The sequence below is a fragment of the Thunnus thynnus genome, chromosome 15 (assembly GCF_963924715.1).
Source record: "Thunnus thynnus chromosome 15, fThuThy2.1, whole genome shotgun sequence".
Classification (NCBI taxonomy): Eukaryota; Metazoa; Chordata; class Actinopteri; order Scombriformes; family Scombridae; genus Thunnus; species Thunnus thynnus.
Window position 1 is genome coordinate 4,752,735 of NC_089531.1, and position 14,771 is coordinate 4,767,505.

General features: G+C 36.7%; 2 protein-coding genes across 5 annotated transcripts; one reads left to right on the forward strand and one right to left on the reverse strand.

Annotated features, from left to right (window-relative positions):
- Positions 1-2,194: 2,194 nt before the first annotated feature.
- tmem238a (transmembrane protein 238a) lies at positions 2,195-4,358 on the reverse strand. The gene is made up of 3 exons (XM_067611984.1): positions 4,075-4,358; positions 2,745-2,902; positions 2,195-2,638 (listed from the first exon to the last, which is right to left on the reverse strand). The coding sequence occupies exons 2-3, from the start codon at positions 2,893-2,895 to the stop codon at positions 2,475-2,477; spliced, it is 315 nt and encodes a 104-aa protein (XP_067468085.1). The 5' UTR covers positions 2,896-2,902; positions 4,075-4,358; the 3' UTR covers positions 2,195-2,474.
- LOC137198275 (coiled-coil domain-containing protein 106-like) lies at positions 4,292-11,770 on the forward strand. Of its 4 annotated transcripts, none has more exons than XM_067611982.1 (8): positions 4,449-4,466; positions 4,620-4,670; positions 5,523-5,669; positions 6,354-6,545; positions 7,921-8,073; positions 8,197-8,397; positions 9,166-9,326; positions 10,652-11,770. In XM_067611982.1, the coding sequence occupies exons 2-8, from the start codon at positions 4,631-4,633 to the stop codon at positions 10,805-10,807; spliced, it is 1,050 nt and encodes a 349-aa protein (XP_067468083.1). In that variant the 5' UTR covers positions 4,449-4,466; positions 4,620-4,630; the 3' UTR covers positions 10,808-11,770. The 4 variants fall into 4 exon arrangements, with proteins under 4 accessions (XP_067468084.1, XP_067468083.1, XP_067468081.1 ...); XM_067611981.1 differs by lacking the exon at positions 4,449-4,466 and adding an exon at positions 4,485-4,515; XM_067611983.1 differs by lacking the exons at positions 4,449-4,466; positions 4,620-4,670 and adding an exon at positions 4,292-4,382.
- The last annotated feature ends 3,001 nt before the right edge of the window (positions 11,771-14,771 follow it).

Sequence of the window (14,771 nt, forward strand, 5' to 3'; positions counted from 1 at the left end):
TTTATCAACAAAATGACACATCAGGCCTTTTGCCCTCTGTCACATACACATAAAAATACATGTAGGTCATTTTAAGAGTTTCAACCAATGTTATTGTTGTTCTGGTGATTTTATCTGTGTAAAAAACCTTCTAATCATCACCTGTCAGGCCACAGGATGTCATCCATGAGATGTTGACATTGCGACTCGACATCTGAGGTCAACGGCAATGACTCAGCGTGCAAGTGTTAGAAACAAGAGCAGCAAAAACTAATTGCCCTCATAATCTCATTACTGGTTGTGCAGACGCTGTCTGTGGGGGGAATACCCTCCTCACGCTAAGTTCATTGAGTGGCGGGGCAGGGGGTTGTGACCTGAATGCCTGAGTGCAGACCACACCTAGAGGTTGTGGCAAATACCTCTCAACTGCTTGCTTTAGGTCATGTCTAATCCATTTATCAATCCTTTGTTTACCACATGGTGGGGGCTTAAAATATCAGCATCTCAGAGGAATGTACCATCTGGTGAGGTATCAAACCCAAGAAAAACAACTCTCAAATATTCACTTGTGATGGACTTTTTGAGGTTTTTCTGACTGATCTGATCCGTCTTTGTTTTACAGCTTCTGTAAGTGATCTAATGATTTGTTTTGGGAGTGATGGATTACAGTAACTGTAAAAGAACGGGTAACTTTAATCCCACAGTGAGTAATCCATTACTGTCTAACCTCCGGATATGAGCAGTGTTTTCAGCAACAAAGCGAGAGGTGAATCAGATTAGCCGAGCCGGGTCAGAGGTGAAGTGGAGATTTGTCTTGGTGGAAGACAAATGTTCTGCTGCCAGGTCAGTTCCTCTTTTTTACTGCCTGCTTGTTACGGATGTGTGAGTTCAGTAACCAGTTTGTGCCAAAAAAAAAAAAAAAATTCTCAGGCTTTTGTTATCTGTTCAGAAAGAGGAAATAACCTCTCTGTATCTCTTGGAGGTTTAAATGTCTGGGTGTCAGAACTACAACAGGATTACATCATCTCATTGAGCAATTTTTGTTGCAACATAAATAATCAGCATGTTGCAGGGTGATACTGGATATGACCTCTTTACTTTATGTTTGATCTCTGCTTTATCTTTGTTGTGCAGGCCAGAGATGGATAGATGATCTACTGGTGATGTTGTAATTCTTGCTGGTCACCAGTAGAGGTCAGTACAGGTTACATGATGCCACTTCATGAAATTAGATAAAATAAGATTAACATTAGACTTAGTTAAAGAACATATGTTTATAAACTGTGTTTCTAATCTAGAATCTATATAAATGGTCCATCCTATGCTTCCCCCACCCAAAAACTTTTTTTGTGTCTTTTTAAAAGTCTGTAAATATAATTTAAAGTGCAGCCTCATAGAAAAAAACCTGAACCATAAACACACATTTTATTTACCATGACTACAGATTGAACATTAAACAAACTACCTTTTGGGAGTTTTTCTGCTCACATGGTTCCATTGTGTTTTCTTACTCTGCTGCATTATTGGGAAATGATTCATATTTTCATATAACTGATGTTTGGAGCTGGAAAATAAAATAAAAACAAAAAAAAGAAAGATAGGACTTTTAAAAAAATGCAGAACTACAAAACACACCAAGAATTAGGAAGCTACACAGTATTATAAAGCTAATAAATAAATGTAGTTTATGTGTGTGTATGTGCAAAAACAGATTTTAAGTGAAAATGTAGTGAACTATATAATTTTTATTGTGTGTAGAAATTCATAAATATATCATATTACTATTGTGCATATATAATAAATGTGAAATAAATGCCAAATGGTGAATTTATCATGTTATTTATAGGATAGTACAATATTATTGCAGTATATACTTCTGTATATGTACATTAGTAAAGTTATACATACTTTATTAATCTTGAGGGAAATTCATGTGTGATTACAATAATAAAAAAAAATTACATGTACAGTGATGTAATCTATGATCCAGTGTTTAGATCTCTATATGTGATCCTGTTACTTTGAACATGTGTATTGACATCTATTGTATTACTGGTGATTATTGAATCAAATTGTCATTCGTGTTGTTTGACCAATGGAGTGAATCTGTTTTTAATATTAAATAAGTATGAAAGTTTATTTTTAGACAAGGACATCGTGCCTAGTTGTGATTAGAGAGCTTAAGTTATATTACATAAAAAATAAGATAAATACATTTTTAATGTGTAAAAAAGTCCTTTATTGAAATCTAACAGGAGATCACAGCGTCATTGAATGATAATCACATCTAAAACACTATAAAAAATAAAAATACAAATCATAATAAAACATCATGGCGACAGTATGTAACAGAACAGCAGGTGCAAATCTATTATGAAATGTTTCTGATATGCTTGTAACACTCAGCGTATTTCAGTGTTACATGTGGTTTCACCGAGTGTCTGTATCTAACATTAATACTGACAAACACAGGCATCACCGGACGTTTAGGATTGTCAGTGGTGGCTCCTGTAAGTGCGGATCTTGCGGCTGAGGTTGCGAGCCAGTCGGTCGACGGCGCTGCCGATGTGTCCCAGCTCCCTCTTGGACGTCAGGCCCTCGATGTTCCCGCTGTACCAGAGCACCCATCCGCCCAGGGACATCAGCACGAACAGGGCTCCTGCACACAGATCACATCAGTCACTTCTTCTACATTCATATCATCTCATTTATAGTTCTGATCACAGGCTGAGGTAGGAAGACTTTCTTTGTCTTGACCAACATACCAGTATAGACCAGCAAGTCTCCAAAGTCTTGTCCTTTGACCTCCACAGGGGCGAAGACTCCCACCAGCAGGGCCGCTCCACCCAGTAAATCCATCAACACAGCAAAGGCCAGAGCCAGTTTACAGTGGGATAAACCATCACACAGGCCCATAATGAAACTGGTAGAGAAGGAAGAGAAGGAAGGTGGTCATTACTGGTCCATCGAGGAACTTTAGGTCCACAGAAACACATGAAACCTGCAGTTACTTCAGGGTCAGACTTATATATGGAAGATATGAATCTGTTAAAACATAGAAATATGCCAATTGGTGTTGTCAATATGGTGTCTATCAACTACTTCTATAACATCTGATATGAAACCTGCATTATCTTATTTTAAAGAGCTGCCAATAAATGTTTTAATGTCCACGATGTTTAAGTATAAAACTATGAAGGAGACTCACAATTTTGAGCCTTTCTGGTGGAAAATGGTCGTATTTTAGCATAAAATGCTATATTATAACAGCTTTGGATACCCTGTTATGATTGTTTTTAAACATAACTTGCATATTACATTTACTTTGCATATATTGTAAAAACTTGTCGGTATATATGCGGTATGCTACTTCTGTGTATATATGTAAGTGTATATTCCTTGTGCTGCAACTGAATTTCCCTGTCCTTTAATATTGACAATTAAAAGAAACCTTGAAAAACTGATTCAAGTGTTAAACAGGATAAACTATTCAGACGGATAATTGTAATAAATGAAAAAAGATCACAAAAAACATCTACATTTACCCAAAGATCAGCAGCAGAAATCATATAATAATGTTGATAATTAAAAATAAATAAAATAAGTGTGAAGAGAAGGAAGAAAGTGAAGGATAAATAGATGACTGGATGATAAAACCAGCGACATCAGCATTAAACCAGTACATCTGTACTTTACCAATACAGATAATTGATAGTGTGACTCTTACATACCTATTTATAACCCATAATTATGCGTGATTCGCTGAAAGAGTACAGTATATTTATTGTATTTAATGTATGTAGTAATTGCAATACATTTAACACTATCTGCATGCACCAAGTATTTTGTAGGATTTTGTACTTTGCTTTTTGTGTAAATATAGTTAAGTATGGATTTAATCACAATTTTCAAAGCATAATTAGCTTTTGATTCCACTGTCCAATGTCTCAACAAAGACTGGATGTAAAAGTTAGATCTTATTTAGCTTCACGAAGACACACGCAGTGAGTCCAGACTATCGTCGACAAAAAAATCTGTTATAAACTTAAACTCGAAACTTAACTTCACATCAGTAAAACACCAACTTTCACTCACTTGTTAATGTGGTTCAGTCTGCAGCGTGAAACTCTTTATTCCACGCTTTTTAAAGTTTATCCTCTCCTTCCGTGTTCACCTTCTTCGTGTCGCCACCTTTACCTGCGCCCCGCCCACAGGTGACACACTTCCGGTGGAATGTTTGGACGCGTTCCAACACTTTCTACTTCTCAACCTTCACATGTGAACTCTATAGAAACACTTCTGTCTCTTCAGGAAAGCAGATATGAGTCGCTGTGGAGCCAGAAAACAAGCTGTCTGAGCTGAGCTGAGGCATCCGGATGCATCCTAAACGTGTTTTGGGAAAGGTGAGGGGACAGGACCGTTGTGCGCATGTGTGAACTAAATGAAAAAATGAGCGCGGTGCACCTGTTGAGGCTACTTATAATCAGGTAATTGCTGGCGGAGAGTGGGTTTAGCAGCAGGAACGGGTGGTTTCAGGTTGTATTACAGAAGTATTACTGATTACAGAACAACTGCAGACAAATAATAACAAGTTTCTGACTACATGTAGTTATTACTCATCAGTATCGATTACCTGACAGAGTTTTCAGCCATGAATCCTCCAACAACCAGAGATGATACAAACCCGCCAGGTAACAGCAAATGGCGCATCCACTGTGAAACTAACATGTAATGTTTCTTTCTTTTTTTAAAAAAAACTAATCTTTTATCTTTTTATGAAGCGCTTTGTAACTTTGGTTTTGAAATGTGCTGTATAAGTACAATTTTACTTACTTACCAAATGATTGAATGCATTTTTTTAAAGAATTAAATAAGCAACTGCAGGGTTTAGTTGAAGTTTTAGTCATCTAAAAAATAGCTCCTGGACTGGTCAATAATGGTTTTTGTTTTTAAAATAGCTGCAAATAATCAGGAAAAGACATGGTGGGACATTTCTGAAACTATCGTCTTTGAAATTGTATCTTAAAATAAATGTTTTTAATTGAACTATTTACGTTTTTATACCTGAATGTATCTCGCTTTGATTTATAGTGTTCAATGATACATTTTCTATGATATAAGTGTTATTCCTGTAACTTAGTTATTGACTGCTGATGTAAATCATAATTACCATAAATACACTTTATTATTATTAAAGCAATTACCTGATTAATCAATTAGTCAATCAACAGAAAATTAATGGACAACAATTTTGATAACTGTTTAAGCCAAATAGGCTAAACGGTAGCTGGTTCCCACTTCTCAGATGTGAGGATTTGCTGTTTTTTTCTGTTCCATTTGATTGTACATCGAATATATTTGGGTTTTGGACTGTTTGATGTCACCTTATGCTCTCTGGGAACTTGTGATGAGCATTTTTTAATATTTTACAACATGTTATAGGTTAAAAGATTAATCGATTAATTGAAAAAATAACTAGAATAAGACTTTCTTATACTTGCTTTGCAGAATCTTATGTTTCTATTGTCTTCTGTGTGTGTTAGAGCACTACATGCCTCACTCTGCTGCAGCAGCAGGAGGAGGAGGAGGAGGAGGGTATCTGGATGCCTATGAGGTCTCTTTTCCTCCGGAGGAGTGTATAGACAGACCGCCTGCCTATCACCTGAACCACAGCCAGCAGATGATGGACGGTACAGTACACCACATCTACTATTCATGACCACTTTTATAATGTGCAGTAACACACTGTGGTGGCATTTGGATTATATATTTTAAAAAATTAAAAGGATGGGTTCACAATTTTTCAACAGTTAGGTGTTCAGACTGGCTGTTAAAAGATCTCCTTTAAATGCACTTTCGCTGTAAGTGATGGAGGCCAAAATCCACAGTGTGTCATTTAAAAGTAGATGTGAAGCTTATATGAGGCTTCAGCAGTCTGAGTTAGTCATATCAAGTGGATATCTGACACATTTGAGCTGCGGTGGAAGTAAAGTAACAAAAAGAGGGACTTTGGCACCAAAAAGACTGTGACGTTGAAAGATATCTACTTGATTTGACTCATTTGGACGCTGAAGCTTCTTATTCGCTTCAGATAAACTTTGGAATACAATGTTACACAAAACAAGGACTGTAGATTTTGGACCTCATCACTTACATTGTAAGTGCATTATGAAGGGTCTAAACCTATTTCAATATCGTATGACACATATATGTCTGTAAATATAACATCTAACTGTAATGGTATTTATGGGGAATATTGAAGTTAAAGATTCATTTCTTTTCCTTAAGTCTACTGTATTATCCTTCTCAAATTCATCTTGAATAGCTTCACTTTTCTTTTCTTCTCCATGTTTATTAACTCTCCTCTCCTGCAGTGCCCGTGGTGCAGGAGTCTCCTCACTCTCAGTACAGCCCTTTCATCCTGGTCTCTAACCTGCGGGCTCACCTGTACGTCGCTCTGGAGAAGAACACCTGGCTGCAGAAGCACATTGAGGAACTGGAGGAGGAACGCAACTTCCTGCGCTGTCAGCTGGACCGCCTCATCGTCAGCATGAGGAGTCCGGAGGGTGAGGCATCAGGAAACACATCCAACTTATTAAGCACTTAAAGGATTTGCCTGCTGATTTTCTATATTTTTCTTATTGTCAACAAATCTCATGTGCTGTAGACCTCCGTTGTTGTCCAAAAACTATTAAAAACACGTCAGTGAGCCACACTGTTGCTCTGGGTGACATGTTCCTTTACCATGAAGATTACGGTCATGTTAGTTTGTTGTGTTACATATCACAACCTCTTGACTTTGTGCTACATTATAAATTTCTCAAAGAACTTCAGTGCAAAGTCAAGAGGTTGTGATTTGTAGCACAACAAGCTAGTGAAGCTCTGTAAACAGAACATGCTCAGTGGCTTCCGCCTCACACAGAACTACTCTCCTAAGACTGAAAATGTGATGCTGTTATTAGTCTTTGGAGCCATTTCTAAACAAACTAACGTGACCAAACTCTTCATAATGAAGGAACATGTCACCCAGTGCAGCGGTGTGGCTAATAAGAAATATCAGGCTTTGGATACACACACAATACTTGTAAGTAGATCAATTCATTGTTTGTTTGGCTCTACACAGGAGATTTGTTGACAATATGAAAAATATAGAAAATTGGCAGCCATAGACAAAAAAATGAAATTAATAGACAAACATTAAAATATGTTTATTTGTTGTTTTTTTAAATCTGATTTGTGTCTTTGTTTATCATCTGATATTTGGGGTTTATTTTAGATGATGTCACAGACCACTTGAGTTATTTTGGCTTCGTGAACCTCATTTTCTCATCTTTTCTTGCTTTGATATGGAGCCGGGGGGGCACCATTGAGGATAAAACAAACAAATTTGTGCTTTTGATTTAATAATTTATATTATAATAATATAATAAGTTATGTTGTGTAATTAGTGTTCTCGATTTATCTATTTTGCTTGTTCCCTTCCTGTAGAGGGCACCAAACGCCTTCAATCAGCAGGAAGTTTGAAGAAAGCGATGAGGAAGACATTTGCCCTGTAACGTTAGTTACTTTTTTACGTGCTGATGTATGTTGAATTAACTTGTTTGATTTACTTCAGGTTTGTTAGCAATCCTGAACCCAAATCCTGAGTTTTTATGAATCAGATGACATCCTGAGGAGCATAAAAGCTTTTTTTTTACATTGAAGGGATTTCAGAGATAACAAAGTGTTGAAGTTGAAGTTTATCCACACATCTTAGTCCAAGATCAATAAAACCTTATGAAGGTTGATCCATAGTGAGGGTGTTTTCCGGAACTAGGGATGGCGTTAAAAATCAGAAGCACAAATTAGTTATTTTTTTCTCCATGGCCTCTCTCGGGCTCCGCACTCTGTTGATTAGTTACACTGAAAAATAAATATTGTTATCATTATTATTATGAACAGTGACAGAGTGGTGTGGAGACCCCCAACATGCTGTGAATGTCCAGCCCGTCATCTCTCCCTCCCCTCCCTCACCCATGACCACCAGGTCTGGAATGACCCTCAAACGCCTGCAGGTACCGGGACCTCGGACCCGCCGCAGCACTGCCATCCCTGGTGAGGAACCACTTTCATATGTTAGAATTATTGAACTAATTTGCAGTTCAGCAGGTTTCAAATATCACACTGTAAACTAAAATGGAGACAGACTCGAAACATGACGACAGTTTTGTGCTACAGTCAAGCAGGAGTTTCACCTGGAGGAGGATAAATACTACACCGAGGACGAGTACATGGAGGAAGAGGAAGAGGGGGAGGAAGAGGACGACTCGTCGGTGGAGACGGGCTCGAAGAAGAAGGGACGAGGACGAGCCAAAGGAGAGCCGAGGATGAAGATGAGGAGGATCTTTAGGATCACCCACGGCAGGGAGAGGCAGAGAGGTGAGAGTCATGTGACAAACCTCCTTCATACTGTTTCCCAGAATGATTCGTCCTGATGTATTAAACCAAGCAGCTTAATGATAATGATGTGCAAGTTTTAAAGTGTGTTCAGAATAAACAAAAAATATTTAATTTTTTATTTTTTATACAGACAACACAATTGCATACAAAGTTAATGGAAAGATGAGAGTGGATGCAAACTAAAAGTGGCCAAATTCATACAAATAAAGTCAGGCTGCAACAAACGATTATTTCCATTATCGATTAGTCTGACGATCAGTTGCTCGTTTAGTCATTTGGTTTTTAATATGGCAGAAAATTTCCCAGATCCCAAGATGCAACCTAAAATACCCAAAGATATTCTGTTTACTATCATAAAGGACTTAAGAAACTAGAAAATAGTCACATTTAAGAAGCTGGAACCAGATAAGTTTAGCTTTTCTTTCTTAAAAGAAAGAATCAAAATGACTAATCGACTCATCGACTTATCATTGCAGCTCTAAAATAAAGTGTTCAATCTGAATACATGTTTAAGTTTCACTCAAGAAAATAAATGCAGGTGTTCTTGAAGTAAAGAAAGGTTGAGAGTCTTTATGAAGTTACCACCTGTGTAAATATGTGACTTAATCTGGTAAATACTGTAATTACTGCAGATTATTTAGCAGCAACCGAAACTGTGTTAATTTGTCTGTAATCCTCTCTGAGATACATGTTCATCTGTCTCATCTCATATACCTCTTTCCTGTTTTCTCTTCACTCTCTCCTCAGTCAAAGACCCAGACGGGGTTCTGATTCGTTACAAGAAGATCCTGTCCACCTACCAGCGAGTGAGGAGCATGTCCCGAGCCTTCCAGATCCACGGAGTCGACCGAAACACGATGGCGTCCACCTCCCCGATCGCTGAGCTGCTCCTGGTGGCGCCAGAGAAGGTCTGAAATAAACGTTTCTGTTCATGATAAAAGGAAATATAACAATTTCCACATTCCTATGCATGGCAGATCTGTTGCCTTTTGATGTTGTAAGTATTTAGTTCATGGCTGCAACTAATGCTAATGATTTTTTTCATTATCTATTAATCTGCTGATTATTTTCTTGATTAATCGTTTAGTCTATGAAATGTTAAAAAATAGTGAAAAAATAGTGTTCACAGTTTCTTAGAAGCCACGATGGTGTCTTCAATTAGCTTGTTTTGTCTGATTAGCAGTTCAAAACCTTAAAATATTCAATTCACTGTCAAATGTGACAAAGAAATACAGCAAATGGTCACATATGAGAAGCTGCAACCAGGAAATGTTTGACATTTTTGATTGAAAAATGACTGAAACAGTCATTCGATTATCAGAATAATTGCTTTTCTCTTGATTAACAAAATGATTAACAGATGAATCGTTTCAACTCTAATTTAGTTAATTCTGGGCTGTAAAATTCTTTCTTTTTTTTTTTAAATCACAATTAATAAATGAAGTTTTGAAATTAGTTATTTAATCTTTGGATGATGCTTAAAATGGATCCTACACATAAAACTGTACACTGAACACATTTTCTGGTCATTCATTTAAATTATTATTCATTATTAGTTCATCTGTTGATTATTTTTTCTCAATTAATTAATTAATTAAACATTTGGTCTATAAAACATCAGAAAACTGTGAAATATTTCCAGTTTCCCAGTCTCCAAGGTGATGTCTTCAAATGTTTTCTTTTGTCCGACCAAACAGTCTGAAACCCCAAAAATATTCAGTTTACCATGATGTAAGATCAAGAAGATGCAACAAAATCTCACCTTGAGAAACTGGAACTATCAAATTTTTGGCATTGTTGCTTAGAAAATGACTAAAATGATTCATTAATGGACTCAATGTACTAATCAACTAAACATTGCAGGTTTAAAATTAAAGAAACTGTCATTGGAGGGTTTCTCTGTTCTCTTAACAAAATGTTCCCTCGCTGCTTAAATGTCTAACAGTCTCTGTGCCGTATTGCAATTTATATTGCAGTTAAAAATTTGGGGGAAATTATTGAAAAGCAATTATTTGCTTTAAATTGATTCAGAGCGACTCAGTGAGTGCAGCAGATGAATGAGGGTTGTAATTTAGTTGAGGCTTTGGAGAAAGTAAAGTTTGCTGTTTTGAGACATTTCTGAACATTTCTAAAGTGAGTTAGTTAGTTATAAAGGTCAAAAGGTTGAGGCCAGATGAATCTAATCATTTGTTTAGGTTTCTCTCTTGACCCTTTTCATTTTCCACATCTGCAGGTGGCGGAGGTCGGGGAGTTCGAGGCGTCTAAGGAGAAACTTTTAGATTACGCCCGGCGGTGCTACAAGACGATGGACGATCAGACGCACGCCAAAGTCCAGGCCATGAAGAAGACTCACAAGCTGCTGCCGATCTCCTACAGGTTCAGGAACTGAGGAGAAGAATAAAGGTTAAATTCGTTGGGGTGGTTTGCACACTTCAGATATAGTGTTGAGGCTTTGTTTGTTTTTTTCATTGCTTGAACATAAGAAGAAAAGATTAGAAACATGAGGTCAAGAAGCCAAATCACAGGATTAACTTAGTTTGAATATAGTTTAAGATTTCTGACAACATGCTGCTTGTTTTTCATTGAATTTATTGTGCAGCTGTTTATAGTCGGCAGGGATATGATTTTGTCTTTTTCACTGGAGGTTGAAGTTACTTGAAGTCACTTACTGCTTTACCTCAGGAATTAACTACAGTAGGTTAAAGATGCAAAATATTGTGAATTATTGGACACAAGTTTTCACCTCAGAGAGAACTGATTTAGTTTCCATGCCTGAAATCATGTTTTAGAGCAGGTATACAAACAGTGAAGGACAAAGAGTCTTTAATTTATGGAAGAATATTTTTGATCTGGTTGTAATGAAAGATCCCAGATTTTTGTTTGAGTGGCCTTTAATTAGTTTCACCTTTTGTTTTCTATCTGATGAGAGAGAAATATTTATTTTCTTTATGAGTTTTTGACAGTATTTTATAGTTGTTTGCACAATATGTACATTTGATTTATATTATTGAAAAAAATTGTTCATGTATCTAATGCCTGAGTTACATATTGTATTTAAGTTGGTCACATGAATGTATTTATGTTGAATTATATGATAACAAAGCTTAAAATGTCACTAAATGGAATAAAGTAAATGACGTGTGATTGTTTTGGGTTTTTTTTTTTAAAGTCAGGATGTGATTGATGAGAATTTGTGAATGAAAGTATTAATTTAACCTTTTGAATCCAGAGTTCAGAAGAGAATATCAGCAATAATAAGACAGCAGACTGGCTGCCTGCTTAGACATGATAAGTTACACAGTTTGTCACATTTCAAACATTTAACAGATGCTCTTATCAAGGCTCTGCAACAGTGATTCAGCTGAGAAAACATCCTTTGAATTGTTATTAAAATTGATGAAGGGCTGGAGAACGAAATTAGACTTCTAATCTTTTTTTTTAATAGTAGTTACAGCAATACTAGTGCACTGTGCATATACTGTATGACATGTTTAACAGCAGGCTGCAGCTCCCTCCAGTGGACGAAGGTGATACTGCACCGGTTCACTTATGACAAACCACAGGAGACACTACGTGATCCAGAAAAGCTCACCACAAAGCAGAACTTATATTGTAGGGAAATTTTTATTTAGGATGTGTTGTATATTTTATGAAATATTTAAAATAGACTTCTAACATATAAAACCTTTCATTTCAAACAGGCATTTTAACTCAAAATGTGTTTCTGTGTCTGAATTAAAATCCCAGGAAGGTATTTGAAAAGTTTAAAGTAAACTGTGGTCAAACGTGTGCTGACATTCTTTTCATGATCCGAGACTCTTAGATCCGAGGAAGGCAAATCTTAATCCTACAGCAAACAATAACATTTTAGACAATAGCATTCTTTATGGCCACAGTTTGTGGATGCGCCCTTCCTGTTTCAAGATGACAACGACCCCATGCACAAAGCTACGTCCATAAAGAAATAGTTTGGTGTAAACAAAAATGGAGACAGGAGACACCCATCCGACGCCTTTATGATGACCTGATTGCGGGTCAGAGTATGTCCCAGCATCAGTGGCTGACGTCTCTAATGGTTTTGTGGCTGAACAAACGGGAGAAAATCTTCCGGAAAGCCCTCCCAGAAAGAGTGGAGGCAGTTATATTAATGCTAATGACATGTTCAACAATCCTGTACAGGTGTAAAGTTCAGGTGTCCAAATACTTTTGGTCGTATAGTGTAAACAGACTTGTGATGCAGTTCAAAATTAGACTCATTTCTCAAAGTGATGCAAAAAACTATATTTATCACAAGAGATGAAGCTGCCATTTGTAATATAATGTGTTTGCATTGAGAAATACATTAATACATATTGATTTTCTGTCTATACACTTTGTCCTTTGACCTTGAAAATACAAAAAAAGCAAATTTCTATCGTCTATTAAAATAGAAAATTCAAAGACTGATCAATAACAGGCCATTTTCATCAATCGCAATAACCAGTTAACAATGAAGTGGTTAGTTTAATTAATCATAATCAAAATCTTTTCTTAGATCACTACATTATGTGTCTATTAGGGATGTGCAGAGATCCCAGCATTTGTATTTGTATTTGTATTTGTTGAGGCAGCAAAATTATTTGTATTTGTATTCGAATAAAAGTGGAAAGAGGCTTTAAAAAAATCCTGTTTTTGTTTTTATTTCACTTTTTGTTTTAGAAAATTAAAATTGTTACAATAAGTGTTCATGAATAAACTACCTCACAAAGGAGGTCCCCACATCGGGTCTGGAACTGGAGTCTCCCAGATCATAGAAGACTGTGTTGACTACTGAGCTAAAACTTTACTCATCGCCTCATTGCAGACAGACCTCTACCTATTTATACACCCATAACACAGAGACAGCACAGTGTGTAATGTGTAGGGAGGAACTTCAAAGGTGATTATTGCTTTGCATTTTTCATTTATTGCCTATTTTTTACAACCTAACTTTGTGGAAAGGAGAAGTGGAACAACAGGTTATGGAGAGTCCATTGGAAGCACTTTGCTTGTGTCAGTAGCTCAGCTTCATCTCTGGGGAACACCCCCAACAAATATTTTTTAAAATATTTGTATGAAACAAATATTCGTATAAAACCCACTATTTGTGCTTTGCCAAATAATGTATTTGTATTCAGGCACACCCCTACTGTCTATATGGGAATAATGACAGAGGAAACGCCACCGTGTTACTGACATGGTTTCTGCAGACATCAGGGGTCAAAGGTCGTTCAGGGCGTCTGGTTTATTCATTTATTACATGTGTAGCAATGATCAAACCAGAAAGTATTAAGTGAGCTCTGATTTAGTTCCACAATGAAATCGCATGATGAGGTCAAAAGAAACAGAAAGGATTAAAGCATTAAAACGTTACTCAACAACATAAAACCACTGACGCAAATTTAATTCATGAAATAGTGTTAATAGCTTTCTAGCAGGATCGCTTCTGTAATTTTTAGCGAAGACATTTTTGACACTAATTCTCTTTAAAAGACTGTGACTAAAGGTTGTACTTTGATGTATTTGGCTTTATGAATAAGGAATTTCCTGAATAAGACAACAGTGTCTCTATTAAACGGAGCAATGGACGATATTTTATGTCTTCCTAAAGAGTGTTTGAGTACATACAGTAAAAGATAGTCAAACCTATTGTCATGATACAAAAAAACCAAGTTCTCATGAATAAAATCTATATATAGTGCATAAATGGCTGTTCCCCAGATATAACCTGTCAGTTGATGAAAAGATATTATACCAGAGGAGCCACAGCTGAGGGAGCAGCAGGTGGTAACTGTAGTTTCAAAGTACAGTCGTCTCTTTCTGTATTCTCTTTCAAGAAGAATAGACTTGTCCATGCGTTTATCTTCAGGAGACTCGACTACTGTGATGGTGTGTTTACAGTTCTCTCTAAAAAGTCGATCAGACAGCTGCTCAAGTCCTCACCAAGACTAAGGAAGTGGATCACATCACTCCAGTTCTCAGATCTTTACACCGGCTTCCTGTCTGTCAAACAATTGATTTTAAAATATTGCTGTTGGTTTATAAAGCACTGAATGGTTCAGGGCCCGAATACATTTCTGATCTGCTGCTACGTTATGAACCATCCAGACCTCTCAGGTGGTTTAGGACAGGTCTGCTTTCTGTCCCCAGAGTAAAAACTAAACCTGGAGAAGCAGCGTTCAGTTTTTATGCTCCACATATCTGAACAAACTCCCAGAAAACTACAGCTGTTTGCCTTTTATTAAACCAAATTTGAGGCTTTTGACTCATTTCTTACAGTGTAACTTTTACTCCCCTGTTTTATCTGTATTATTCTATTTTAACTTGTATTTAAA

Coding starts and splice junctions, on each gene's coding strand:
- tmem238a (XM_067611984.1), bottom strand. CDS start 2,895: ATGGGCCTGTGTGATGGTTTATCCCACTGTAAACTGGCTCTGGCCTTT. Junction 2,639..2,744: donor AGACTTGCTGGTCTATACTG/GTATGTTGGTCA, acceptor ATCTGTGTGCAG/GAGCCCTGTTCGTGCTGATG.
- LOC137198275 (XM_067611982.1), top strand. CDS start 4,631: ATGAATCCTCCAACAACCAGAGATGATACAAACCCGCCAG. Junction 6,546..7,920: donor CAGCATGAGGAGTCCGGAGG/GTGAGGCATCAG, acceptor TATTATGAACAG/TGACAGAGTGGTGTGGAGAC. Junction 8,074..8,196: donor CCGCAGCACTGCCATCCCTG/GTGAGGAACCAC, acceptor TTTGTGCTACAG/TCAAGCAGGAGTTTCACCTG.